The sequence below is a fragment of the Gossypium hirsutum genome, chromosome A03, assembly GCF_007990345.1.
Source record: "Gossypium hirsutum isolate 1008001.06 chromosome A03, Gossypium_hirsutum_v2.1, whole genome shotgun sequence".
NCBI lineage: Eukaryota > Viridiplantae > Streptophyta > Magnoliopsida > Malvales > Malvaceae > Gossypium > Gossypium hirsutum.
The window spans coordinates 112718541-112746291 of NC_053426.1; the positions used below are offsets into that span (position 1 = coordinate 112718541).

Here is a 27751-nt window from a genome sequence, read left to right on the forward strand (position 1 = left end):
TTTATTGTTATTTGATCATACAATTATAATCAATTAGCTTTGTTTTGTTTTCTAAATCATGTCATCATTTTAGTAGCAACACCGGATGGTATTTTCAATTGATCAAATTATATTAAATTAAAGTAAAGAGATTAAATCTCAATTCTAACGTAATATAAAGATTACAATAAGATTGGACAGTTTACAAATACATTTCGAGTACAGCTACAAATGTAAATTATAAATAATACACATTCGAATAACCATTCTCGAAATTAACTATTACAAAGTACGATTAAAGTGATAAGCATAGGACCTAGACCATAATTAATCTAGAAAGAGCCTAGACATTATGAGACGAACAAAACATTCATGCATAGTCTTTATTAGTTAGGAATCGAACCAAAAGTACTATGAATGTCCTTATATTAAGCATTTTACTCCATTTACTGAAAAATTTGAGTAAATTAATCTATCTACATTAGATTAAAAAGTAAACTGAAACTTTTTATTAAAGATGTCATCCATTTTTACTATTAAAAAATAGTGTGACTGGTGAAATAACTAGATAATACCATGTGTACCTCATATAAACGGATAAAGACATATTTTTCACAGTAAAAAATAATTTAATTTTCAACAGAAGGATCAAATTACTTATTAATTTAACATACAAATTTTCTAATACTTTAATTTTATCATAAAACCAACACTTATTGACATATTTAAAATAATAATATCATTAAATGTGATAATGGATGATTTTACACATTTTGTTACAAAGTGCTTTCATGACTTAGTTGCATCAATAAAACCATCAAATTAAATTATCAACTACTTCATTTAATGCAAGAGTATTTCTTTCTATAAATAGCATCTTTAACTAATGTTATATAGGTATAGTATTAGTTAATAAATTCTTAATAAGGTGAAATTATTTGTGGAATCCCTTTATTATAGAAATTAAATCAAATTAGTCCATTTATTAGTAAATAAATCAATTTAATCTATGTACTATTAAAAATAACCCAAATAAAAATAGTATTAGCAATTAATGTTTAAAAAATATAATTTAAAGAAATTTTAAATAACATAAACAAACTTATTTATGAAGAAATTAAATTTGAGAAAAAATACAAATTAACAAATATCAAAATATTAATAAATTATTCTTTATTCTAGAATATTTTTTCTTTCAAAAGTCCATGAGTGGTTAAACTACCAAAATTATCTAACTCTATCATTATTGTCCCCAATGACGAAAGTGCCCCTAAAATAAGCATCCTATTGGCTACTTTTCGAACCTACGGTAGTCAAACCCGTAGATAAGCAAAACCAGTTTTGGAGAGTTTTAGCAATGAATCAAGCAAGGTTTGACTCTGTTACTCGGTTTCTAACAGCAACCTGTAATAACGACCACCGCCCAGTGCACACAATTTCATACTGCTTTTCATAAACTAACACGTGTAGCGGCATAGTGGACCGAAGATGGAAACCACCTGTAATAATAAGGTTCGTGGCAAACAAATATGATGCCACGTGAGACCCCTATAGATCTTATTTCTTGGGTTACTTTGTTAACGTGGTGATGTCATTTAGTATAAACCCCTAAAATAATAAATCGATTGAATAAAAAAGGCAACAGTGGACTTTTCCATAAGTATTCCAATATTATTATTTGGGTACATTATTAATAAATTTTACTATTTAGTTATTTAATTTTAAAAAATTATAAAATAGTTATTAAATTATTTTAAAGTGTTTGATGGAAGTTCACATTTTTTGAAAAAAATAGCAATGGACTTCTTTTCATAAATATTTGAACAAAATTCATATTTTCGAGTAATTACCTATAGCCTATTTCTAACTCATAAATAGGAGGATAATACACTTAAACGTAGTCGAACCCACCTCTTCCTGCATTGAAAACAATACTAATACCAATCGAACTAAAACTCAATCAATTTTTGAGTGATTATTAAATCTCTTATAAAGGGTTATATTAAATGATATTACCATGATAATATATTTATTATATAATATTTTAGAAATAATAAAAATTGATTAAATTAGAGTAAAAATTCTAATTTACAATTTATGCATAGTATAAATATAATAATAGAAAAAGTTTGATTTTTTATACACTTTTGTGACTTTTTTAATTAAACAACCATTATATATTTTAAAAAATGCAAAAATATATATGTCATGTCACCACATCCCAATAATTCGAAGAGTAAAAAAATTAAATTATAAAAAGAGATTAAAGTACAGGGACTATATATAGAAATTGACATTTTATGGGGTTTTCTCTATGTTTTACCATAGGGTATGTGGAGCCCAAACTGGACCTTTGCTTTGCTGGCTTCAAGCTCTCCATCGTTGGTCTTTTATGGGTCTTGTCTGCTGAGAAAAACAAGAGATATACAAAAGAAAGATAAGGGAAGCAGAAAAGGAAAGAGTTTTTGTGTTTTTTTGGGGACCAAAACCAAAAACCTTTTACATAAATGGAACTTTTTTGAAGAAAAAAAAAGAACTCATCCATTTTCATTTCTATTTTTTCTTCAATTATCTCATCACTTGTTGAAAACCAACCAAATCAAAAAAAAAAAAAAAATTCTTTGATTTGATTGATCCATAGATCTACATGAAGTTTCTAGCTTTTTTCAATTCCCGGATCTTCTTTTTTTCAAGTATGAACCAAAGTTGTCAAATTTAAAAGGTAAGTTGCTGCTGCTGCCTTTTTTTTTTTGCTTGAATTATGATGATTAATGGGTTCTGTTTAAGGTTCTCAATGTGAAACATTAGACCTTAGAAAATTAGAAAAAAAAAAGGTCTTTCACTTATTCTCTTGTTTTTCCAAAAACCCTTTGTGTTTTTATTGAATTTTTCAGCAAGGAGCAGGTACGGTGGTACGGTTATGACTTTTTAAGACAAGCTGAGAAAAACAAGGTGGTTCCTTGTACCTTGTAATTGATCTTTTATTAGTTATATTTGCAGCTTAAGTTTGCTTGGTTTGAGTTTATTTTTGAGCTGTTATGGTTCATTGAACTGCTGTGCTTTGTGCTTCTTCTTGTTGCTGCTGCAGTGTTTTTAGTGTTGTGTTGAAGCAAAAAAGGAGGATATTCGGTTTTTTAGGGTCTAGTTTTTAAATGAGAATTTGGAGGTTTTTGTGGATGAAATGAGGGATGTTATCAGGGTTAATGAATTTATTGAGGGCTTGTTTTTTACCGAGATCTGATAGACACGTTCACACGAGTTCCGAAAACGGAGGTCGACAAGATGGTCTTTTATGGTACAAAGATTCAGGGCAGCATTTCAATGGTGAGTTCTCAATGGCAGTGGTTCAAGCCAACAATTTGCTTGAAGACCAAAGCCAGCTCGAGTCTGGTTGTTTGAGTTTACACGAGTCAGGTCCGTATGGTACTTTTGTTGGTGTATATGATGGACATGGTGGCCCGGAAACGTCCCGGTACATCAACGATCATCTCTTTCAACATCTCAAACGTAAGCACAACGCCTTGTTCCTAGTCGAAACCGAGAAATATCTTTGTTATTTGTCTGTGCTCACTTTTGTTATGTTCAGGATTCACTTCGGAGCAACAAGGGATGTCGGCTGATGTGATACGTAAAGCATATCAAGCAACAGAAGACGGTTTTTTGTCACTCGTTACCAAACAATGGCCGATGAAACCACAAATTGCAGCTGTTGGATCTTGCTGTCTGGTCGGTGTTATCTGCAACGGAACTCTTTATGTTGCTAACCTTGGTGATTCTCGTGCTGTTTTGGGGAGAGCTGTAAAGGCAACAGGGGAGGTTCTAGCTATTCAGTTGTCGGCCGAGCATAATGTGTGTATAGAGTCTGTAAGACGAGAGATGCAATCATTGCATCCCGATGACTCACAAATTGTAGTATTGAAGCATAACGTATGGCGCGTAAAAGGTCTCATACAGGTATGCTTCACCATGTATATGTTTTTTTTTCCTTTTGTAGTAATTTAACTGCTAAGATGAGTAGGTAACAGCAGCTGTGATAAGTGGTTCGGGAAAAAAACCCGATGTAGGAACTGATGGAGCAGGTGCCACTTTCGTCATCGTGCAGAGCACCATAGAGCATGCTGTTTTTGAAATGTTCGAAAAGTTTGTTTTTAGAATTAAAAACTGAAAGAGGACTTAAATTTTTCCTGAGGCAAGGAGGTGTATCAGCTGCATGACTGTATATTCCGAGTGGGGAACTAGTAAGCTCAGGGGTGATCTCGGAGTTGGTTATATTTTAACATAGGCTTTTTAGTTACCCTTGGGTTTACAGTTATGTGGTTTCTGGGTCTTATAGATAGTAAACGGCAAATTCTGGTTGCCTCATCATGACAACTATGGAAGACGGAGAGCTACCCCTTGACAAATATCTATCACCGAAGCATGTAGGGATGTAGTTGATGGCTCGAGATTGTAGAGATAGTTCATTTACCGCTGCCTGTAAAGTACTTATTTAAACATACTTTCCCGGCTTTCTAACTTTGGATTAAGATCTATATCTAGGCTATGAAACCTGACAGGACACTTCTCACTTTGAATTCCTTATTAACTGATGGTTTAAATCATGTTTCCGATGCTCGATCAAATTGGTCAAGCACCTAGAATTACAATTAAGTACATTCCACAAAAGTATGCAGTATGTTACTTTCTCTTGTTTTCCGTGGTTTGTTCTTGTGTCCCTTTTTTTTTTGAGTGTTTGCTGATAGAGTTCTTGATCTTACAGATTTCCAGATCGATCGGTGATGTATATTTGAAAAAGGCGGAGTTCAACAGGGAGCCTTTATATCCAAAATTCCGCCTTCGTGAACCTTTTAGAAAGCCGATATTGAGTGCAGATCCGTCAATATCAATGCACGAGCTGCAGCCACATGATCAGTTCGTGATATTTGCATCTGATGGGCTTTGGGAGCACCTAAGTAACCAAGAAGCTGTCAATATAGTTCAAAATCATCCACGGAGTGTAAGTTTATAACTCGATGTTAAATTTTTTTTGATCTTAATGTATGCATATACATGTCGACAAATGACATACGCTCGTATATCATACGAATACATGCTCATGCAGGTATGAGGGACAATATTAAAAATTAGGGTACCAAAATAACATCGTATATAACCTTTCGGTTTTGGACTTTCATGCAGGGAAGTGCAAAGCGGCTCGTAAAAACCGCACTACAAGAAGCAGCAAAGAAGAGAGAAATGAGATATTCCGACTTGAAGAAGATTGACCGCGGTGTCCGCCGGCATTTCCACGACGATATCACAGTAATCGTGGTGTTTCTCGACTCAAACCTCATGAGCAGGGCTAGCTCAGCAAAGGGCCCTAATCTATCCATTAGAGGGGGCGGAGTTAACTTCCCTCCGAATATACTAGCCCCGTGTGCCACGCCAACCGAACCCGGCGGCACTTGATCATATATATATCTATGTCCTCGTGTTTTTTTTTTCTTTGTTGTATCATTTTCTTATGTGAATACCAGGTAGCTTCCGAAAAGCGATAAAAACCGGAACAAGCCTTCAATTCTTTGATGTACACCACCGTTACTTTTAACTGCAAAAACTAATACCTGCATTTAGTTTTCGTCTATGTCGAAAAACTCGAAACAAACCTAGAGAAATAGTACAAGGTGTTGATTGTTATAGTTATTTCTGGGATAGTTTTTTTCTTGCTCTTTTATATATATATATAAATAATATACACTCTCTTTTTGTTCTTCAGTTAATGTAGTTTACTATTTTGCACCAATGTAGATAATATTCCATATAAATTTTATATATTTATTTTAATTTAATTTTATACCATATAAAATTAAAAAAAAAACTTAAAATTTAATATTCCACTAGCTTTTTGAATTGTAATTGGATAATAATTTTCAATTAAATAAAATATAATTTCTCTGAATTTTTTATAAGTTCTTTTTTCTTAATTTTAATATATTCTTAATGAACATAAAAAAATATCAAAAATGCAAAAAAAAAGTTCATCCTACTAGAAGAGCTTCGGCTTCTTTTAATCAATCCGATTTAAATTTATTTTGATTTTAATTTTAATTGAAATCTAAAATAATTTTCATTTTAATTAAATTGTATTTTACTCTTTTTACTTAAAACAATGCGTAAAATAATTATTGTACTTTCTGTTAAAATTTTCATTTAATTCCATTATTAAAATCCAACATTATTAATAAAATAACTAAATAGTTATATTATGAATATCTTATAATGACGTATAAAAACAAGTTTTAAACCACAAAAATGAACAGAATTTTTAGCGAAGGACCGTATGTCTCTGATATAAGATGCAAAGATAAATAAGTAAAAATGTAATCTAACTTTTAGTATAAGTGCTTGTATGGTATTTTTACCATTTCCAACTAATCAAGAAAGTTAACAACTTTGAAGTAGTTATTTTGGCCCCGCCAAAATAACAAGATCCCACTAAAAGCTCCTCTGCTTTTTCTTTTTCATGCTCTGCCATTTTCCCACCAAAATTCTCTCAACTTTGTCCATAACTCTGCTGAAACTCCTCAACCCAAAAAACCCCACCAAAACCCCATGGTTGCTACTCTTAAAAGTTAAAAACTTAGAGCCGTCACCAAAGAATTTGGAATCTGTTTAAAGAATGAGAAGGACGATTACTCGGCTTGGGCCATGGCAGCCACACGCAGAGGGGTTGAACCAAATAATTCTCCTGTTGCTGCTAGATAATTTGCCGTTTTCTACGGTTATTAGGACTCAGATTCGGATGCAGCTTCTGCATTTCTCTTTGTTCGGTGATTTCAACAACTATCTTGCTTTTATCCTTTCAAGAGCTAAGGTTTACTTCTTTTTTTTTTACTTCCCTTTTTTTGCTTACTAATTATTTTAATGGTATCTTTTCTTTTTTCTTGGTTGGATTTTAGTGTGTTTTTGAGGAATTGGATTATCGGTATTGATTGGATTATATGTTTGTGGAGAATTATTCTTTTGTGGAAGTCTTTTTCATTGGATTGTGTTTCTTTAGAGAATACTTTAGTCGTGGAGTTGACGAAGTTGATTGTATATTACTTTTGGGGTTAAACAAAGGTTTTAGTGGGAAATATTGGTCATGGCATTGCTTTTAATTTGGGATGTTTTATAAATCAGGTTGTTAGTTAGTGAATGGTAAGGCATATTGACTCCCAAAGTGAGAACTTGGGTTCAAACTTTGGAGATGACATTATTGGGAAGGGCAGCCATGTAACTGTAGATGTGTAAGAAATTACCTTTAGATGTGTAATAATATATGTTTGCCTTCATATGGTAAGAAAATTGTTTTAATTTCGCAAATTTATGCAGGATGTACCTGTAGAGATTCGAAAAGTTGCTGGTCTGCTGCTGAAAAATGGGCTAATGGCTGTATACAATTTGATAGAGCCTGAACACCAACAATATATAAAATTACAACTGTTATATGGTTTAGGAGAAGCAAATCAACACATTAGGTCAACTTGTGGGACGACTATATCAAATGTTATTCAACAAGGGGGAATTTTGGGATGGCCTGAGCTGTTTCATACTCTTCTACATTTCCTTAATAGTGGTGATCCAAATAGAAATGGAGGTGCTATGGATGCATTGTCAAAGGTATGAAATGAGTAATTTTCTAATTTCTACCATCATTGAATAGAAATCAACCATAAATCATAGATGTTAACTTTGTACTAATTTAGTTACATTTAACGCATCAACCATTCCTTTGTAAAACAGATCTCTGAGAATACACCCGAATTGTTGGATTCTGATGACGCTTGGTCAGGTCAAAGGCCCATCAACATATTCCTTCTTGAATTGTTTGAGGTGAAATGCATTTTCTTGTGTTAAAATTCCTTCATGCATATGTAAATTTGCTAATTATGTTTTTCTTCTTCTTCTTCTTTCCCTATGAGCAGTTTTTTCATTCGCCCCATGCTAATTTGAGAAAGCTTTCGTTGCGTTTTGTAAACAAATACATTATCTCTATGCCTTCTGTAAGTTGCAAGTTTATATTCTTAATTTTAATGGATGTCATTTTGATACTTTTGGGCTATACTTCATGTTATACATTATTTTCTTCCAGGGACTATACACATCCAAGAATAAATACCTTGATGGTTTGTTTCTCCTTGCCAACGAGCCAGATGCAGCAGTGCGGAAATTGGTTAATAGTTTCTCTTTTTCTATTGTTTTCTTATTTGTAATTATGATTTAGTCTCTGGCATGGAATACTCAATACTCAATTGTTTAATAAAATTTTCCTAACCTTCCTTATCATTTACTGTTGATGCAACTATATAGAAGTTTGATATACTCTTTGGACACTGTAAATATATTTATCATGTAACTCGCATACTAAGAGAAAAATTGTTTCTATCTCCTAAAAAATTATTTTATACAGTATTTTCAAAATTTTAGTATTGTAAACTAGTGATGAATTGTAGAAAGCTATCATATTTGTTCCAAACTTGTGCATGTTCAGCTCAATGCTTTTTTTTCCCGGGCCAAATGATCAGGTTTGTACTGCATTGCTTCAGCTAGTTGAATTCCATCCATCTGTTCTAGAGGTGGGTATCAGATATGTTGTTACTTTTTCTTTAGTTTCTTTGTCATGCTCTTATTGCCTATTTAGGCCTTCTCAAAAGTGAAAACCACATTTCTTTTCTTCCCTGATGCGACTTTCACTATTTCACAGCCCCGTTTGAAGGATGTAATTGAATGTATGTTACAACTCAATAAGGACAACAATGATGTAGTGGCACTTGAAGCGTGTGGATTTTGGTAACTTTCTTTCTGTGGTTTTCTAAAGCAATTGTTTTGATAACTTATGCAGAATGACAAGCTTCAAACAAACTGTTTTGGACAAAATGCAATGTCTTGATTTCTTATATGTATATGTGCCTTCAACTCTATGTGTTATTATGTAGATTCATTTTCTTGCATCTAAGCATGGAGAGGGCCATGCATTTAACTTTACTAGCACTTTATGATTCATTGTAGATCATGATTGGCAGGTCTAAATATTGGGATGCACAGATACCATCTGAGAATTTGAGAGAATATTTGCCACGTTTAACTCTAGTATGCAATTTCAACCGTTTTAATTTTTCATTTTTTGCAGAGCCAGTTACAATATCTTTGTTAGTTTTTCACATATCCTTTTCTTTTTCTTTTTCTTTCTTTAAAGATTTTGTTGTCAAACATGGCTTACCCTAATGATGATGATTTACTTGCTGATGCTGAGGTTATTGATGCTAAGGTTATTTCTTGTCACCTTCTGCTTTCATATTATCTGAATTGCCAACTTTAATTCGTAATTTACTTGGAATTGATTCTATTTTGTAGGAAGACGAGTCTATTCCAGACAGATATCAGGTTAATATAATTTATTTTTGTTCCTAGTTTTCTGTAGTATATTCTAGTCAGTATTCTATTTTGCTGAATTTGGGTTTTGATATATTCTCTTATAACATTTCTTCTTCAGGATCTGAAACCTCAACTTCCTTGTTCTGATGAAGTAAGTAATCTTTTCTTTTTCTGTGTACGTCAATCAGAATCAACTAACATAGGGAAGCTCTATGTTTTTCTTAGTTTTGGAAAGATTGTTTTTTTAGTGGAATTTTTTTCCTAAGTGATCATTTTGGTACAGGATGATGACACTTGTACCATCTGTAACTTACGGAAATGCAGTGCCTCAGCTCTTGATGTTCTATCAAATGTGTTTGGAGCTAAAATTCTTCTTACATTTATGCCTATTATCGAGGTAACTTACCTGTTGGACGATGTCAAATTTGGATCAAGGAAATTGTATCTGTTTTGTTGTTGGTTCGATATGTATTTTGCATTATGAGTTCGTCTTAGCTAAAATATGTCAACTTTGATTGTTTCCACCGTGAACTTGAATAGTTTGCTATAAAATATATATGCTATTTTGGATCATAAAGGTTATTTCTGTTTATGCCAAATTTTTTATTCCCCATGTTCATAAACTTAATGAAAGAAAATTTAGATATTAAAAGTCATTTGAATTTTAATGACATATAATAGGAGTTAGATAAAAAATGTTATTCGGATTTTTGCAGGCAAACTTATCTGCAACTGGTGATGAAGCCTGGAGGGACAAGGAAGCTGCTGTTTTGGCTCTTGGTGTAATCGCTAGAGGTTGCAACAATGGTCTTTATCCTCGTTTGTCTGAGGTAGTACTCGTTTAGTTTTTGAGACAGATTATGAATGATGCATATAAAACATTCATCTGTTTTTGTTAAATCATGTTATGCTCCTAAATTGATCATTGTTGTTAAATATGTTTATGTGGGCAGATTGTGGCATCTCTAATTCCCCTTTTAGATCATAAGTTTACTCTCATAAGGAGTACTTCTTGTTGGACACTTTCTCAATTCAGCAAATACATTGTTCAGGTATGAATGAAAATTAGCCTTCCTTTAAATGCTGTGTGGCTGTCAATACCTTTTTCTAATTTAGTAATGAATGATTAATAACCCCTTTGACCAACAATATAGTTTATGCGTTTGCATCATATACCAATCATTTGTTGTTCTTGGTACATACCGCCGATAAACTTCTTTTATCTGTTTCTTTGGCATTGGATTTTATGTTGAGAATTCTCATGTTTCATCCATTCAGGATAGTGGTAATAAAAAAGGCTATGAGCAATTTGACATAGTTCTTACGGCTCTCCTGCAAAGAATATCGGATACTAACAAGCTGGTACAAGGGGCTGCCTGTTCTGCTCTTGCAATACTTGAAGAGGTTGTAAACTTGCTGTATGTCCAGTTACATTTTTGGGATTTAAATTCTTACAAGTTTCAACCTTTGCCTTATTCATTTACAGGAGGCTGCCGAAAAGTTGGCACCGAGGTTGAAAGAAATATTACAGCATCTTATGCATCCTTTGGGCGAGTATCAGGTTGTTTTTATGCCCTTTACATTGTAATAAGCTCTTTTAGCGTTGCAATTATGACTTACTAGACCTGGAGGTTGTCGGTTCTTACCTTTACTGTTATTTAGTATTCTGCTTCATTTTCATCACTGTATGAACTTTTTTTTTTATCATTTATGTAAAACCATTACAGAAACGGAACCTGAGAATTATTTGTGATGCTATCGGAACTCTAGTAGATGCTGTTGGAGAGGAATTGGATCAGGTATCAGCATGCTAAAGACAATAATATTTCTTACACTTTTGTCTCTTCATTTTTTCGAATACTAGTTTATTGTACCTAAAATTTACCTGTCAATTGGGCCTGTTGGGTTGGTTTTGGATCAAGTCAATCTGGGTTTTAAAAATTTTTGGGTTATTTCAGGTCTGAAACAGTTGGATTTTTCCTATCAGTTCAACTCGGATATGGGTCATTTGGCTTACTTCTTTGAGTCATTTTGGGTTTGGATTATTTTAGGTTGAGATTGGTTTGGATTTAGATGTGTAGAATTGTGTTTTTGGATTTGGGTCAGAATTGACAGGTCTACCGAAAAGCCATTGCACTTGTGTGGTGTGTTTGTTATAATAAAGATGGTTCTCTCCGCTAATTGGTTTTATCATTTGCAGCCTGTTTATGTTGAAATTCTGATTCCACCACTCCTTCAAAAGTGGCAAAATTTTTCAATTTTTGACAAAGATCTCTTAACACTTCTTGAGTGCTTCACATCCATCGTGCAGGTTACTGAATTGTTATTCTTTGACCTTTTTATTTATTTATGGAGGGGGAGATATGGTCATGTTCTGTTTTAACCTTGATGTAGTCATTTATGGACATGCTTTCTATACTATTGACCGAGTGAGGTGTGAAATTCAAAAAAGCCATGTCTGTTCTTTTCTAGTTGCATCTATTGATTAGTTTTATCTGCTCATTTAACATCTTAAACAGGTCTCCCATAAGTAAAAGTACTATAGAGGCTGCTGTACTAGTAGTTGAATTGTATTTTGTCCCCTCTACTCAAAAAATAGTAAAAATTAGATTAAAATTAGATTAAAGAGCGAACCGATCCTTCTATTAAAAATTTATCCATTCAATTCTACTGTTAAAAATTGGTCATTGTACATCAGCATAAGATACAACTGACACTTTCTAGTTATTCCGTCAATCACGCTAGTTTTTAATAGTACAAATAAACAAAATTTTTAATGGAAACGACAAATTTACCTTTTAATTTAACTTACAAGGGCTAATTTGCCCCTTTTATGAGTAGAGGGGAACTAGGGGACTCCATGGTACTTTTGCTGTCTCCCTTCAGAATGTGGTTATTCGCTGTAATGGATTATTGAAGTGCTCAGAAACAACTATCTCTTATTAATCTCAGAGCTAAGGCAGTCCACATTGCTTAATTTGTTAACTATATGTTTCTTAAACATTTCACTACTAGAATAAATCGATCCAGTTTCGTGCATTTCTGACTTTTATTCATTTCTATCCTCATATTAGTTGTTTGTTCTATATGTTTCGATAAGATGATGCCTGTACACAATTTTAGTAGAGTTACCACGAGGATTAATGTTTTCTTAACTTTTCAGGCATTGGGTAGCATCGAATTCTCTGAGTTTACTGAGCATTTATTCAGTAGGTGCATAACTATCATCGAGGCTCAACAACGGTTGGCCAAGGTTTTGATAGATTCTACTTTTAATTCTCTAGTAATCAACAATTGATCTCTTCGATAAAGCAGTATATAGTATGCTAACGATACTCTTCATTGCTTGATTTTTAATGCAATTTGCTTTCTATTTGTATGCTAATGTTGCTCCATCTACTATCGTTTTTATGACATATAAAGATACATAGTTAAGTTTTTTTGAAGACATTGATGGGAAATTTTTTGCAGGCTCATCCTTTTTCAGATAAGGACTTCATTACATGCTCGCTTGATTTTCTATCTGGACTAACAGGGTGCTTTGATAGTGGAATAGAGAGTTTGGTACTTGCTTTATCTTTTGCTCGAGAGATGTGATCCCAGAGCATTGCTTTTGGCCTCTATGGGATGTTTTTATTTAGTGTAAAATTCATATTCTTAGAAACTTCCTTACACCATGTCATGATACCTAGGTGATGACTTGTCCGTTTTGTTCCGGATATTGGTGCTGTGAACTGGCTATCCCCATTAATTATTAAATTTATGGTTACATTAACATGTTCATAACATTTTGACCTGGCAAATTTTTCTATTATATGTAGGTTTTACAGAGCAATTTGAGGGACATGCTTCTGAAATGTTGCAGGGATGGTGCTCCTGATGTTCGACAAAGTGCCTTTGGTCTTCTAGGGGACCTAGCAAGAGTAAGTCAAAAATGAACTTAAAATTTCACCTTCCCTCTTTCGCCAGTAAGAGGGATTCCGGGGACATGAAGCTTGTAACATGAATAAGCCTCGAGCATGGGCGCTGGTGATATACTCGAAACTTCTTATTGTATTCTTATGGTGTTTGAGTAATTTACTTTTAACTTAATTCGAATGTTGACTTTGATTAGGTTTGTCCTATTTATTTGCATCCTCGTGTACCTGAGTTCCTTTATCTAGCGGTGAAGCAATTGGTACGGACTCATTTTGGTATTCCAGATCTCAGTTTGCCATGTTTATTTTATTACGTGGTATATGTCCATGCAGAAGATTCCCAAGTTAGAGAAAACCATTTCAGTAGCAAACAATGCATGTTGGGCTATCGGAGAGCTAGCTGTTCAGGTATACGAGCTCTTCATTCTGCATTTTGATGAAATAGAATAGTTATACCATTTTATTCATTTGTGAATTTCAGGTTCCTCAAGAAATTTCTCCGTTTGTCACAACAGTGATCTCGTGTTTGATTCCAATCCTTCATCAATCAGAGGTTATTCCATTTTTGTTGGCATGAATGCCCCTATAAGCATTACAATGTGTTAGTACATTACTTCCTGTAAAAGTCATTTTGATGCAAACTCATCTGTGTCTGTACGGCAGGGGGTGGAGAAGTCAATGGTTGAAAATAGTGCCATTACTCTAGGGAGGCTTGCATTTGTCTGTCCAGAACTTGTGTCGCCACACATGGAGAAGTGCATGCAACCATGGTGCATTTCTTTATCTACGTAAGTATAATTTATAGTTAACCCGCTAGAATCGTCAGGTGCATTTTCTTTCTCTGTACTCATCTAACAAACAATTTGTGGCAGTACACGTGACGGTATCGAGAAAGAAGATGCCTTCAAAGGTCTTTGTGCAATGGTATGCTTCTGTTTTTGTTATAATCTTTATTAACACTGAATCATTTATCTAATTTATGCTTTGGATGATACTACACCTTTCCAGGTCAAGGCAAATCCTTCAGTTGCTCAGAGTTCGCTTGTTTACGTATGCAAAGCTATTGCAAGCTGGAAAGTAAGGATGCTGTTATTTATTGTTTCCAAGGGTCGTATATGTTGAAGTTTGAGCTTACGACTTTCTTTTTCCGCGGAAAATATGATGCTGTTATTTATTGTTTCCAAGGGTCGTATATGTTGAAGTTTGAGCTTACGACTTTCTTTTTCCGCAGAAAATATGGAGCACAGAACTGAATACAGAAGTTTGCAAGGTCATGCATGATTATCAACAGGTTAGGCACTAGAGCAGTTGTCCCTCACTGGTTTTTCATTTGTTGAACAATTACCTAAATGATTACAACTCGGAAGCATTTATTATTTTCACTGAGTTAGTCGATAAATGTTCTTGCAGATGCTTACTAATGAGGCATGGGACAAATTTATGTCCGATTTGGATCCACTCGTGAAGGCTAATATTGCGAAGTATCTAGTTTAAGATCTTTGTAATCCATGATTGTCATTGTTCACCAGTATCCATGGTTTCTTCAAAGATATCTTCTATCAGCATCAATACTGTTGTCTATTTCACGCATCATCCATCGGAGCTGCGATCGATATAAGAAAATGTTGGTATGTGCCAATGATTCTTTTCCCAAGGCAAAGTATCCATTCCTAAAAACTTGAAACAAGCTAACTTTGTTCCCCATTGTGCATCTAGGAATGCAGCCCTCCAAAGCTTCAAGAGGTTTTTTTTTTTTTTTTTTGGTGTTTTAGTTGAAGGATCGGTGAGGTATCGGGTTAAAGCATTGCGGAATTTTCTCTTATTGAGTTTTGGTCTGTTATTTCCATAGATTTTTGTTCAAGTGCTTTAGATGTGGATGACTGATAGCTTTTAGGTGTCACTTATGTAATCATTAAGGTTCATGCCGCAGCAATGAGATTGGGGTTATAAAGGGATAATGTAACTATTAGTCCCTGGAGATTTCATGAATTCATGCAAACCGTGTATCATTTGTTTTCTACATACGCGTTTTACCGTCTATAAAAATTGATTTTTTGAGGTTCATAGCTGCCCCTCCGAAGGATATTATTTTTAAAGTTTGAACCTTATTTCAAAAAGAGAAACTACATTAAACAAGAAAGTTACTGTCGGATCGAAGACAAATTTCCGGTGCAGTTCATCCTTTACCGAGAAAACCTGCTGTTCTTCCACACATGAAACCTGATGTACATATTATCCGAAAAGTAACTCTAGATAATCTTCTGCAACATTCAAGGAATACATATATATATCCATATATATATACATCTAAGGTGTTCTTTTGAGGGTGTACTTCAATTATGATGGGGTTTTTCTAAGTAACAAAGCTAAAATATAGCAGAGGATGGAGTCAACTGATGACAGTGCAACAATGAGCCCGGCTACGAGAACAAGAGTTAAAATAGCAGTCTTCAGCTACAAAAAAAAAAACCGAAGATGAAAATGCGTAAGTTTGGGCATACAAATTTGTTATCTGAACAAAAAATTCTTCGACTTCCAAGTGCAACTTAGTTTTTCAATACTTACCGTGCTTACAAAGCTTGGCCATTCTATGTATTTCAGTTGACTAGGTTGCTCAACCAGAAACACAAACAAAGATCTTAAGCCCCTAAAAGCATCAAGCACCAGTTACTCAACAAAGGCAACATATATATGCGCGCGCGCACACGCACACACTTGTACATTGATGATAAAAGTACCATGAAGGCCCCTGAAGAGTCAGATTACATTTTGCCCCTTTTACTTAAAAAATGAGCAAATTAGTCCCTGTATGCTAGATCAAAAATTAAAATAATCTTTTCAGGTAAAATTTTCGTCAATTTCTACTGCTAAAAAGTAACAGAATAAGTAGACAATTACACGTGGTGTGCCACGTGTACCTTATGCCGACGTACAAGAACCTATTTTTAGCCGTAGAAATAGATGAAAATTTTAAGAAAAGGACCAGTTTTTCCTTTAATCTAATGTACCGAGACTAATTTGCCCATTTTTTGAGTAGAGGGGGCAAAATGCAATCCGACTCTTTGTAAAAGGGCTTCTATGATACTTTTACTTATATCAATCGATTAATATGCTTATATCATCAAGCAGAAGCAGCATTATCGCGAGCCTCTTAAAGTGCAAGATGCTACAAAAACAGGGTAAGGGAGGGAAGCTATAATAAGGAAAAAGAGAGCAGTCTTCGGTGAATTACCATATGGTTTCTCTAACCAGACTTAGCCAGAAAGGTTCCTCGGGTAATTCGTCATCAAAACTCAATTGATGCCTGTTACTTCCTACAGACACGACATGCCTGCTCGTACGAGGCTTCCTAAGAGAACTTCCTCTACAAAGCTATAAGAATATAAAGAAGGATTCAAGAATTGAATAAGCAATACTGCCTAACATGGTGATCATATACAGGGATTTGAGACAATATAACAGATAAATATTACCTTTCCATAAAATGGTTGATTAGGATTATAACAATCAAATCTAGTTCTTTGGTACCTATTAAGCTGAACAGATAGCTTATGATAACTAGGATAAAGCAAACCTACAAAAGTAGAATAGAAAGAAAAAAAATGAAAAGCATAATCCAAAGCATTATAAGATATTAAAAAGGTTAAATTCTACTATTAGCTCCTGTACCATGCAAAGATTATGAATTTAGTCCTTGTATCTAATTTGATCATTTTTTGTCCTTGTATTTTTCAAATTTTGAATTTTTTAGGCCTAACTAAATGGTAATCATTAAGTTCATTAAGTTTTGCTATTTCTAAAATCTAATATGGCCAACATATTATCACATGTATAATGACATGTTAGCTTGCTATTTTCACAAGATACTAGAAAAAAACTTGTTAATTGATTTAATGCTCGCTGTTTGAGTCAAGATTGAAGTTTTAAAATGCCAACAGTATGGGGACTAAAACCTGACCAAATTGGAGAGCATGGATTAAATTCATGGACTTTTGCAAAGTAGAAAACTAATAGAAGAATTTTAACAAACAAATTTAACTTGCTAATTAAAAAAGTATAGGGATTAAACGTGACGAATTCGAAAGGTATAGGGACTGGAATTGATCAAATTAGAGTGCATGGATGAAATCCATAACTTAGCATACTATAAGGACTAATAGCAGAATTTAACCCCCAAAAAAACTAAGTCCAGAACTAAAACCTGAACAATTTGCTGGCAATCTAGAAGCAATCACCATTGCGCCAAAGTTGGTTGCTATTATAATCTTGCCTATCAAGCACGAAATAGAAGAAACATACAGAAGATAATTTCATATATATTGCTATAAATTAACCTACAAATAACAAATACCCAGATAGCAAAACCATGTTAAATCCACTTCTATCATTTCAATTTCCCTTTCCACACGTGCTAACCGTTCTAGAAAAACTTTAAATTTAATGTAAACTCCCAAATGTAAATCTTTCACCCTACTTTTGTTTTTGTTTTTGTTTTTTGTTTTTTTTTTGGTGCAAAGAAAAGAACCAGAAAAGAACAACAAAAGGAAAAAGAAACCCAGAAAGTGAAGCACACAGTGAATTAGATGGTACCGTTTGATTGGAGAGGAAGATCAATGAAGCTCAGCTGTAGGTTGTCTTCAAAAACCCAGTCGCAAAGTGAGAGGTTTTAGCCATTAGAGATGATTTTTCCATGACCAAATCTAAGATATAGCATATTCAGGGCATTGCATTAGGCCCATGAAATGAGCCCATACAACATCTTTGTCTAATCCGAAATAAAAGAAAATAAAACGATAAATTGCACCCAAGGTCACTAAACTATTTGTAAGTTTAATTTTTAGTTACTTAACTTTAAAAAATTACAAAATAGTATTTAACTATTTGAAAATTTTCATTTAACTTCAACAAATTGCAAAATAAATTATTAAATATTGAATTAATAACCTTGTAATTAAGCATTCTTGCAATTACTTTATAGTGTCCAAACGAACTCTAAGTACGTCAACTGAGCAAGTCGAGTTACTTTTCAATTATCTATTTTATAATTAAGTCTATTTTTATCCCTAAATTTAAAAATCATAAAAGTTTGATGATGTAGCCACATCATCATTTAAAAATTAAAAAAATTATATAAATTTTGAGGTCATCATGGTTGGACATGTCAAACCAACAATTCTTGATGAAACTAGTTCGATTGGTCTGAATGCTAAACCAATAATAATTAAATAAAAAATATTAAATCAATTCAACCTATTCAACTGTCGATTTTTGTCCTGATTTTAGATTTTTCCCTCAAGCAGTTTCTAAGTCAATTGACTCAACGCCTTTGTTTAGATTGTTATATCATTCAATTCTCTATCCGATCATTCTAGTAACATTGGTCACATCATCAAATCTTAATAGCATTCAAGTTCAGGATCAAAATAGATCTAATTGCCAAGTTAAAGAATCAAAGTAGATAAAAAATATATATGAATAGCAAAATGAACCTAATTGTCAAGTTGAGGGACCTTAAATTATATTATCCCTTTTATTTAATCAACTCAACCCACCGGCCCAATCCGTTAAAAATAATACTCTTTATTTTCCCTCAATAATCACTTCTAACAGAGACAACCAACAGTCTTAAAAACTGCAGTTCCCTGAAACTTCCTCAAGATCAGTCACTGCACAAGCAAAAGAAATTCTTCTCTCTTTTTCTTTTTTTCTTTTTATGTTAGATCAGTATTAAGCGTGTGCGTGTGTATGTATATACACACACATATATATATATTAAGCATATGGAAAGACAGCCACTTAAACAAAAACCTCCATTGTTAAAAGCTTGACTTAAAAAATTCCCCTCCAAATATAGAAATTAACGATTTATTTCGATTCAAAAATCATTCCTTTTCTGATTCATGGATATACCCAGTATTGAAAAACCAAAAAAGAATCTCGATCAACCCTCAATAAACTCTCATTCACCGGCTTTTCTCTTACACAACAACGGTTTCAGTTCATGTTTAGACATTGAGATGATCGCCGTGAAATCAGTTTCTTACATCAGTTTGAAAGACTTGATGCCGGCGGCGTCATCTTCATCGCAGTCGTCTCCGCCACAGCAAGCGGCAGCAGCGGTTAGTTCTCCGATAAAGAGTAGTAATTCGAGCTGGAACGAAATACCCATCAAGAACCCGCTGGTGAAACAGGCTGCTTTGGCTTACTTGCAGCCTATGTCGAGCCCATCGCCGGCCGGAGAAAAGGGTTTGTTGGAGAAAATCAAAGACAAGTGTTGCGGTGAATGCGGGTGTGTTTCGTGGATATACGATGTCGTTTGGCGGAACATCAAGGAAGTGTTTTGGGAAAGTAGAGAAGATTTTAATGGCGATTATTATGATGACGATGAAGACGATGATAAAGTTGACTGAAACTGAGATCGCAGGGGTTTTTTTTCCAGGCAGGTTGAGGTTTGACCGGTAGATATTGGTTTAATTTGTAAATAGAGAATTTCTTTTTCTATTTTCATATATTTTTTTGACTTTTTGCATGTGCAAGTATAGTGGAAAAAAATTGAAGAAATTATTGAAAAATTCAATGTTCAAAGCTTCTTGAAGGAGAATCTGTAGGGGTTTTTAATTAAGAACTCAGTCCCTAGTCCCTATTTTAATAAAAAATTGATTTTTGTATCTAGTTATTACTAAACATATAAAATTGATTTGCTTAGTTGATTTTTTGCTAATTAAATGCATACAAATTACTAAAATGTTAAGGCTTAGTGGTGCCAAATTGGACTAATTTGATAAATTAAAGTGGAGGGATTATAGGGGTGAAGTTAGAAATTTTATTTGGGGAGAGATAAAATTATAAAATATTGAAGGGGGAAAAGTTTAAAATTTTGTGTTAAAATGTTTAAATTATATTATAATTTTTTTTGGAGGGTTTAAAATGCAGATTTTCCATTTATTCAAAAGTTGAAGGACTTAATTTGAATAATTTATATTATGGGAGGGGCTTATTGGATATTATTCCATTTAATCCAGAGGGCCAAGGCCCCCTTCGGCTTCGTCAGTAGGGATTTAACTACGTAGGAGAGCCGTAGTTAAAACCCTTTATTGACACCTTAATTAAATTATCAGGGTTCAAATATGAAATTCCTCCACTTTGTACCAAATTCATAAAGTATTTTAGTCTAATTCTTTGAATGGCAGTAATTACAACATAAATCAGTAAACCCCTCAGCAAATGTTCAATATTTGGGTTTAGTCCTATTATTGTTACTTAATTATTAAGTTTGGTGAATTCCATTATATATCTTGTTTTGCATTTTAAATTAATTATTTCTTGTTACATTTTATATCTTATTATTTAAGAAAGTGAGGGGAATAACATTATTTGCATTATGATATTTTAAACTATTATAACCGCTCCTTATCTACTATCTAAAATAAAAAAATTCACTTTACCCCGCATTCACTTTTCAAACAAAAAATATTTACTCCATTCGGAGCGGAGCAGTTTGGAATCTATGGGATTTGTTCGGGTTTTGTCATCACCAACCCCAATAGTGGCAAGCTTGAGCTTGAATTGAAATTCGAGACTCAATACTCGACTTGAGCTTGAACGAACATCAACTTCTAAGCTGAGACACAACTAAAGACATAAACAAGTTACTCGCAAGTTACTCGAGTTTGATTAAACTTGTTTGTCAAATTTCATACTCAAACTAGAATTCGAGCTTAGTTAAGTTCATTTGTAATCAAACTCGAACTTGTTCACACTTAAGCTTTTTCTACATAATAAAGGTAAATTTTAATTTCACAATATAGAAATGTATTAAAATGAAAAGCTTGATTTGGATAGCGAACCATTTGAATTAAGAAATAAGGTGCTTGAATTCGATTTGTGCGATAGCTCAAGTTGCTCGAGCTTGAGTTCAGCTCGATAATTATTCATAATTTCATTTTAAATTGAGTTAAATCATTTTTTAGGGTTTGAACTTGATAACAATTCTCACATTGGGGTCTAAATTATTTTTTTGTCCAAATTAACTTTTGAACTTGATAATGGTTCCTATGTTAAGGCTTGAACTAGACAAATGTTCGCATATAAAGGCTTAAACTATTTTTTTGTCTAAATTAATTTCTGAATTTAACAATTGCTCCCACACGTAAACTTAAAGTTTCAAAAAAATACCGGAACTAATTGCCAAATTTATGCTCAAAAAGTGAATTAAGTCTTTCAAATTTGTGGAGTATCTTAGAGTGGTTAAAGTATGTTGGGGGAAGGAAGGGTTGGTCGACACCAATCCAACCCTTTTGACTGTGACACCAATTTTTTCTCTAACATATAATATTACATGGATCTTTCTACACTATTTGGTCATGGCCAAATTTGCTTCACGTGCGTTAACGTGGCTTGAAACAAAAAAGGAAAAAAATGTGATTAATTTGGATGGATATAGAGATGAATTTAGAAATTTTTTTAGTCGGAAATTAAATTGTATATTTTTACAATAATAAAAATGTAATTCTATTATTTAATGACTTATATTTTTATAATTTTTAAAAGATTAAATCAAATTTTTATTATTTTTTGGGACCAAAGTACAATTTTAACTATTATTAATTTAAAATCTTATAAATTATAAAATGCTTAAATAAATAAAAAAATCATTTCAGGGAGCTGAGACCTCTGCCACCCCTCGATCAGCTTTTGATGGATATATAATTAAAATTCACCGTCAACTTTTTGTATTTTTTATTATGAAAAAATACAATAATTTAAATTCTTTTTTTTGTTATATCTCACTTTTCGAGATTAATATTTTTATTTACACTTTTTCAAATTTCAGATAAATGTTTGAATTTGACATTGATTGATAACTTGACTTTTGAACAGATTTAACAGATTTAAAAATCAAGGAAGATTTTTTTCATTAGTTATCTATTAGTATAAGAAAATTGATAAAATTTATTTCATTCTTGACAGCGTAATATAAACTTCACTTCGAGTAAAAAGTTTAATATCTTTTTAAATAAAATTTCGAACTTTTTTTATTCAATATGAGTGTAGTATTATGATTTTTTATTTTTAGTTTTTGATATAATGTTTAGAATTTCTTATTGTCTCTCCCTGAACTTTAAATAAGAAGATAATACGTTTCAGCACACTCGAACCCACATCCTCTTATAAGCAACAGTATCAATATTAATTGAATTAAAAACTCAATCGAAAAATAAAATTACGAATTTAATAATTATGAATAAAATTTCTCCTAACCTTTGTTTATGGACCCACAAATATAAAATAATTTTTTTGAAAGTTAAGTGGATGAGGTGCATGTGGAATAAAATAACTTGGTTTGGCTTTTGATTTGGTGTTATATAAACCTTTAGCTTTTCTTTTTTTTTTTTATGCTTTACCAAAATGTTAAAACGTCATACAAAGGAAAAAGAATGTTCATCATTATTTCGAAGTGAGCTTAGGTGTTTGTCTTTGAAACAAAATTGTGTTCTTTAAAACATCATTGTCTGTGTTTCTTTTGGTAAATTATATTTGAAGTCATTAAATAATTAATAAATTTATATTTTGGTCACTTAATTTTTAAAAATTATAAAATAATCATTGAATCACTTGAAAATTTTCATTTAAGTTATTGAGCTGTTAAAATCGTTGTTATATGGCATTCTTTGTTCGTACCATTAGCAATAATCGAAAGCCCTCATTCCCCTTCTCTTATACAGTTTAATTTTTTTTCATGAAATAGTTTTGAACATCACGAATTTACAAACTAAAATCCAAATATTTTTCTTCTCTGATTTTTGAAACGGATCGTCAAATTAACTTGAATTTAAGGTATATTCTCCTATTCACTGGCGGGTATTGATTCATTGGACTTATCATTGAATCGTTGCTTGGAGGTACTAGCTAAACCTTTTTTATTATTAAATAATAGCCCAATAACTTAAATAAAAACTTAAGAATAGTTCAGTGATTTAAATGAAAACTTTCGAATAGTTCAATGACTATTTTGTAACTTTTTAAAGTTGAGTGGCCAAAACCTAAACTTACTAATAGTTTAGGGACTTTCAGAACAGTTTAGCCTTTTATAGGAAAAATGAGAGTGACGTAAATGTAGTCGGTGGAAAAATACAAACGCAAAATCAGTATCTTAATTTCGCCGCGTAATCGACACTACTTCCTTATTTTAGTATTTTATTACTTATCAGTGGGTTTTATATTATTCATTTTAATAAACCTTAAATTTTATAGAAAATGATGAAGGGTTAATATACCAATTAGTACTTGAATTTTGTTCTAATATTCAATTTGGTACTTAGATTTTGTTTTGTATGTAAGTTCGGGTTCAATATTCAATTTGGTACCTAGATCAAATAATATCATTTGAACGAATGAATATTTGACACATATGCTTTACTAAAAACAACATAGGTAGTTAATTAGGACAAAAAAATTTAGGTACTAAATTAATCATTGAAGCTAAACTTAGGTACTTAATTAAGACAAAATAAATTCAATTATCAAATTGGAAGAACTCAAGCACCAATTTGAATATTGAAGTTAAACTCGGGTACTAAATTGAATATTAAAACTAAACTCAGATACGAAATAGTATATTAACCCTTTGAATAAATTTGCATGCAAGAAAAGCAATTTAGCCTTTTTAAGCCCGTATTTATTTTGCGGGAAAGAAATCACCAAATGCACTATTGTTGGATCTTTGATTCACGTATTAAAAAAAATGCACTATTATTTGAAATTTTCGGGTCTAATGATGGGAATATTTAATCTATTAAGGTAAAATTTGGGATTCATCCCTCTACTTTAATCTAGCATAATTTGATATTTTATTTTATTTTATCATGTTATTAGTGAATACAAATTCATAACATTATTAGTTGATATCGTGAAATTGATAATGTAAATTTTAATTTTATTGTTATTTAATCACAAAATTAAATCAAATAATGTCAATAAAAAATTTAAACTTGTTTTTTTTTTTAAAATCACACCATGGCACTTTAACAAGTGAGTAAATCTATTTAGATATACTAATAACATTTAAAAATGATAGAAAAAAATGTCCATTGACTTTTAGTTCGATTGGTATGGGTGTTGTTATTAATGCAAGCATATTATTCTCCTATTTATGGGTTGGGGAAGGGTTATGCGTAATTCTAACCATTAGGTCAAAAAAAGTAGATATAATCAAAACTTATAATGAAATTATTTTTGTCGAATGTTTTTTTTATTGCCAACAAATAATTCATTGAATTGGAAATCATTACAATAAGATGAGTCGTAAGATCTTAGAACATCAAAGAGAAAGTCCAAAGAAATACAAATAATAGAAAAATTATGAACGTTTGACTGAAACTTAAGTCATACTAGAAGATTGTCCGACTTTAAAAAAAAAGTTGACATTATAAATACAAGTCACTTCGTGGGTGCTACATCTTATTTTGAACGTCGATTAATATAAATGACTATCATGAATTGATATGTTGTATCTGTGACCGATGATATTGTGATATTCATTTAATCATGTGAAACCTTATAGAACCCTAAATACATCAAAACGAGTCGATTTAAACTTGAGAATCCAAGTTGCCATGAACTCGATCGAGAAGATAGAGTTAGTGCAAACTCGAGAAACTGGAGCTCTTACCCCCTCGAAAAACCTCTCTCCTAGGACTAGGAAGAGACAAGAGCCAAAACCCTAAGCATAATTATTATTCCGTGAAAAACAAGGCCTCTCGATACGGAAAAAAGGAAGGGCGACCGGCGAAAGAAGTGGCAAAGCAAGTGTCGGCGAGGGGGGAGGGCGAAGGAGATGGATGAAAGGAAAGAAGGGTGGGGAGGAAAGACATGAGCTAGGTAACAAAATTAAATCAATAACAAATCAATTTGGGTTTTTAAGAAAAAAATATGAATTTTTTATCACTATTCTTTATGTTTTTTTTTTTTTAAAACTAAAATCTTCATTCCTCAGGAATGCTTTGAAGCTCAGGGCTCCAACAATGGCGGCTCTTCTTTTTAATTGCATTAGACCTTAAAAGCTGCTTCTTTCGCAAAAGATTCAAGCGTTCTTCAACAGAAATCGAAGGTGGTGATGATTGGTAATAATAATTATTATTATTCTTACCAGTACCACCATTGATTATCCCCAACATTTGCCTCAAATCTTGCTTCTTCACTACAATCTTCACCCTCAAAGCACCATTTTCGTGGATATGAGAGACGACACCACCTCCACGATTGTTGCTAGCATTCGCAATGGCTTCCAGCAAGTAAGTATTATTACTACTTCTTGTTAGAGATTTCTGGTTTCGACTTTTTGATTGTTTGAAATCTCTCTTCGGTGATGCTTTTCCTTCCATTTCTTTTTTCAATATCGAAGAATTAACGTTTAATGCTTATGGTGCTTATATACTTATCCGCCATGGAAACAAACATGTATAGATGCAAGGTTGGCAAATTAATAAAGACTTTAAAAATTGAGGGTATAAAGTAGTTGATCATTGCTGGTAGAGTACCAAAATTGTCTTATTTTAAAGCTTAGCTGAGGAACATTTGCATGTGCCATTCTATCTCAAAGTCAAAATCAACATACTCGTACTCTCCTTAAATATTCTTTTATATTCTTTTATCATATATAGTATTTTTTTTATGTAATGTTTAAATCTACTCATAGGCTCTCCCAACCTTTAAATAAGATAATAATGAATTTTAGCGCACTTAAACTCATATCCTCCTACACTGACAACAATATAGATACCAATCGAATTAAGACTCAATCGGTCAAATACCCTTTATTTATTAATTTGTTGTGTTAATTGTACCTTATATCTTTAAATTATTATCTGAATTTTGAATTAGACTCAAATTTTATTCGGATTAATCTATGCATGGTATCAATACCTTGTTGTCCTAATCTTGTCCCGTCTAAAATATTGACCTTAAATTTTACCTAAATATATTCGTATTTGTAAATGACTAACTCAAACCCATTTAAAATTCTTTATATTATTTTTTATTTTTAAGATATAGTTTTTTATTTAATATTTATTAATTGTATATATCTTTTACTATAATTATATATTTATTATTTTATTAAAGTTTTTAACATAAACAACTTAATATATATTCTAATATTTTACATTATTTAATGTATAGCATTTTTTTCTTATGATATAACTTACATAGCTTATAAAAAATAAAAAAAATATTATAAATTTAAAACAGATGGGGCTCAGGTTGAATATTTAAACTTGAGCTCGAGCTACATTTTAAATAAGTTCGACTTTTTTTTTTTTTGCTTAAGTCTATTTTCTAGGCTTAATATATTTGTCCAAATTAAGGGTAACAATTTGGATTGCAAATTTGAATATATGTGAATACCTGATTCAGATATCATGGATTAGAATTTTAAAATTACTATCCATTGTAGATTAGGAGCGAACGTAGACAGGTATATTGAATATTTATCATACAAACTTGAATTATTACTTCCTTGGATAAGAGATACATATTCATATTCAAATATCTAAATCCACTGATTAATTATCTATACTATTATTTAAACTCTAGACTTAGTTGGTGTCATGAGTCAATTGAGTATCAACTCGATTAGAAATTTACGGGAATGCCCTTTTGTAATTAAAATAAGTAATATTATTTGAGGGTATTTTAGTCTTTTCACTTTAAAAAACAACAAATATATATATATGACGGGATTCAAACCCACATCAACTGTATTAGTAAAACGTTTGATTTACTACAACTAAAGATTTAGTTTGATATTTTTTACATTTTTATTTTTATTATGCACACTTTATTATCTTCATCAATTGTATATATCTGATGCGCTCGTTGAGAGCACCAAAAATAACCTATTCCCTGTAAAATAATAAAAATAGAAAAAGAACAGTAAATGGGAAGTAGGGTCGAATCCTCAGGGACCGGATTATACGAATGCTTGTTTCTCGAAATCCTGGGCAGAATTGTGCCCAAGAAAACCTGCGTTCCTGGAAAAAATAAAAAAAATAGATTTTAAGAATTGATTTTGGAAGCGAAAATAAAATAAAAACAGATTTTAAAGTTTACTGAAATTATGATTACGAAAATAATAAAAATAATAAAGAGAGTTTTAAGTGAAAAGAAATTCTTATGGGAAAGTTCCAGCCTCCGGTTGTCTCATTCCGCCTTGGGCTCAATCTTTGGCTTTTGGATGATCCTTCTCGACTCGAGTAAGCCAGTTATAGTAGAAGAGGACGCCTATGACCACCAGCTCCAAAGATTAGACTTAGGATTTTTAGGGAACCTGACTCTAGCCAGTAATCTATGCTAGATCAACGCTTCTCAATGGCGAATCCCACGCTATTTTGTCTTTTTGGCTCGCCAACCTCTGACGCAGTAAGTTAACGAACCGACTATGCAATCCTTCCAAAACATAC

The 27751-nt window shown here is 32.3% G+C and overlaps 4 protein-coding genes across 8 annotated transcripts; 3 read left to right on the forward strand and 1 right to left on the reverse strand.

Annotated features, from left to right (window-relative positions):
* Positions 1-2331: 2331 nt before the first annotated feature.
* On the forward strand, positions 2332-5661 carry LOC107927944 (probable protein phosphatase 2C 60). Its single transcript, XM_016859077.2, has 6 exons — positions 2332-2701; positions 2874-2931; positions 3068-3486; positions 3566-3933; positions 4739-4975; positions 5158-5661. The coding sequence occupies exons 3-6, from the start codon at positions 3168-3170 to the stop codon at positions 5425-5427; spliced, it is 1194 nt and encodes a 397-aa protein (XP_016714566.1). The 5' UTR covers positions 2332-2701; positions 2874-2931; positions 3068-3167; the 3' UTR covers positions 5428-5661.
* A 703-nt stretch (positions 5662-6364) lies between these two features.
* Positions 6365-15291, forward strand: LOC107927821 (transportin-1). Of its 5 annotated transcripts, none has more exons than XR_005919678.1 (30): positions 6365-6832; positions 7333-7620; positions 7744-7833; positions 7926-8003; positions 8093-8173; positions 8526-8576; positions 8705-8790; positions 9024-9090; positions 9197-9268; positions 9355-9384; positions 9494-9526; positions 9659-9772; positions 10092-10205; positions 10329-10427; positions 10654-10779; positions 10862-10936; positions 11103-11174; positions 11576-11686; positions 12539-12628; positions 12847-12939; positions 13197-13298; positions 13490-13552; positions 13629-13700; positions 13774-13845; positions 13956-14080; positions 14165-14216; positions 14301-14369; positions 14524-14583; positions 14703-14920; positions 15009-15291. XR_005919678.1 is itself a non-coding variant. In XM_041103117.1 (29 exons), the coding sequence occupies exons 1-29, from the start codon at positions 6638-6640 to the stop codon at positions 14784-14786; spliced, it is 2610 nt and encodes an 869-aa protein (XP_040959051.1). In that variant the 5' UTR covers positions 6365-6637; the 3' UTR covers positions 14787-15291. The 5 variants fall into 5 exon arrangements, 3 of the variants coding, with proteins under 3 accessions (XP_040959051.1, XP_040959053.1, XP_016714435.2); XR_005919675.1 differs by having other exon boundaries at positions 6366-6832; positions 13626-13700; XM_041103117.1 differs by having other exon boundaries at positions 9254-9268; positions 13626-13700; positions 14703-15291.
* A 155-nt stretch (positions 15292-15446) lies between these two features.
* LOC107927823 (uncharacterized) lies at positions 15447-18042 on the reverse strand. The gene is made up of 6 exons (XM_016858947.2): positions 17883-18042; positions 17494-17562; positions 16766-16866; positions 16525-16664; positions 15858-15939; positions 15447-15746 (listed from the first exon to the last, which is right to left on the reverse strand). The coding sequence occupies exons 2-6, from the start codon at positions 17528-17530 to the stop codon at positions 15630-15632; spliced, it is 477 nt and encodes a 158-aa protein (XP_016714436.1). The 5' UTR covers positions 17531-17562; positions 17883-18042; the 3' UTR covers positions 15447-15629.
* Positions 18043-18901: 859 nt separating this feature from the next.
* On the forward strand, positions 18902-19960 carry LOC107927847 (uncharacterized). The gene has a single exon (XM_016858973.2). It carries the CDS (start codon positions 19193-19195, stop codon positions 19700-19702), a length of 510 nt encoding a protein of 169 aa, XP_016714462.1. The 5' UTR covers positions 18902-19192; the 3' UTR covers positions 19703-19960.
* The last annotated feature ends 7791 nt before the right edge of the window (positions 19961-27751 follow it).

Bases quoted from the DNA above. Each gene is read 5' to 3' on its own strand.
- LOC107927821 (XM_016858946.2), top strand. From the start codon at position 6,638: ATGAGAAGGACGATTACTCGGCTTGGGCCATGGCAGCCACACGCAGAG. The intron at 8,791-9,023 runs GTAACTTTCTTT...CATGATTGGCAG, and splicing joins CTTGAAGCGTGTGGATTTTG to GTCTAAATATTGGGATGCAC. The intron at 12,940-13,196 runs GTACTTGCTTTA...TATTATATGTAG, and splicing joins ATAGTGGAATAGAGAGTTTG to GTTTTACAGAGCAATTTGAG.
- LOC107927823 (XM_016858947.2), bottom strand. From the start codon at position 17,530: ATGGTGATTGCTTCTAGATTGCCAGCAAATTGTTCAG. The intron at 16,867-17,493 runs GTTTTAGTTCTG...CTACTTTTGTAG, and splicing joins ATTGCCAGCAAATTGTTCAG to GTTTGCTTTATCCTAGTTAT. The intron at 15,940-16,524 runs GTAATTCACCGA...TGATGCTTTTAG, and splicing joins CTGGTTAGAGAAACCATATG to GGGCTTAAGATCTTTGTTTG.
- LOC107927944 (XM_016859077.2), top strand. From the start codon at position 3,168: ATGTTATCAGGGTTAATGAATTTATTGAGGGCTTGTTTTTTACCGAGA. The intron at 3,487-3,565 runs GTAAGCACAACG...TGTTATGTTCAG, and splicing joins TCTCTTTCAACATCTCAAAC to GATTCACTTCGGAGCAACAA. The intron at 4,976-5,157 runs GTAAGTTTATAA...ACTTTCATGCAG, and splicing joins TTCAAAATCATCCACGGAGT to GGAAGTGCAAAGCGGCTCGT.
- LOC107927847 (XM_016858973.2), top strand. From the start codon at position 19,193: ATGGATATACCCAGTATTGAAAAACCAAAAAAGAATCTCGATCAACCC.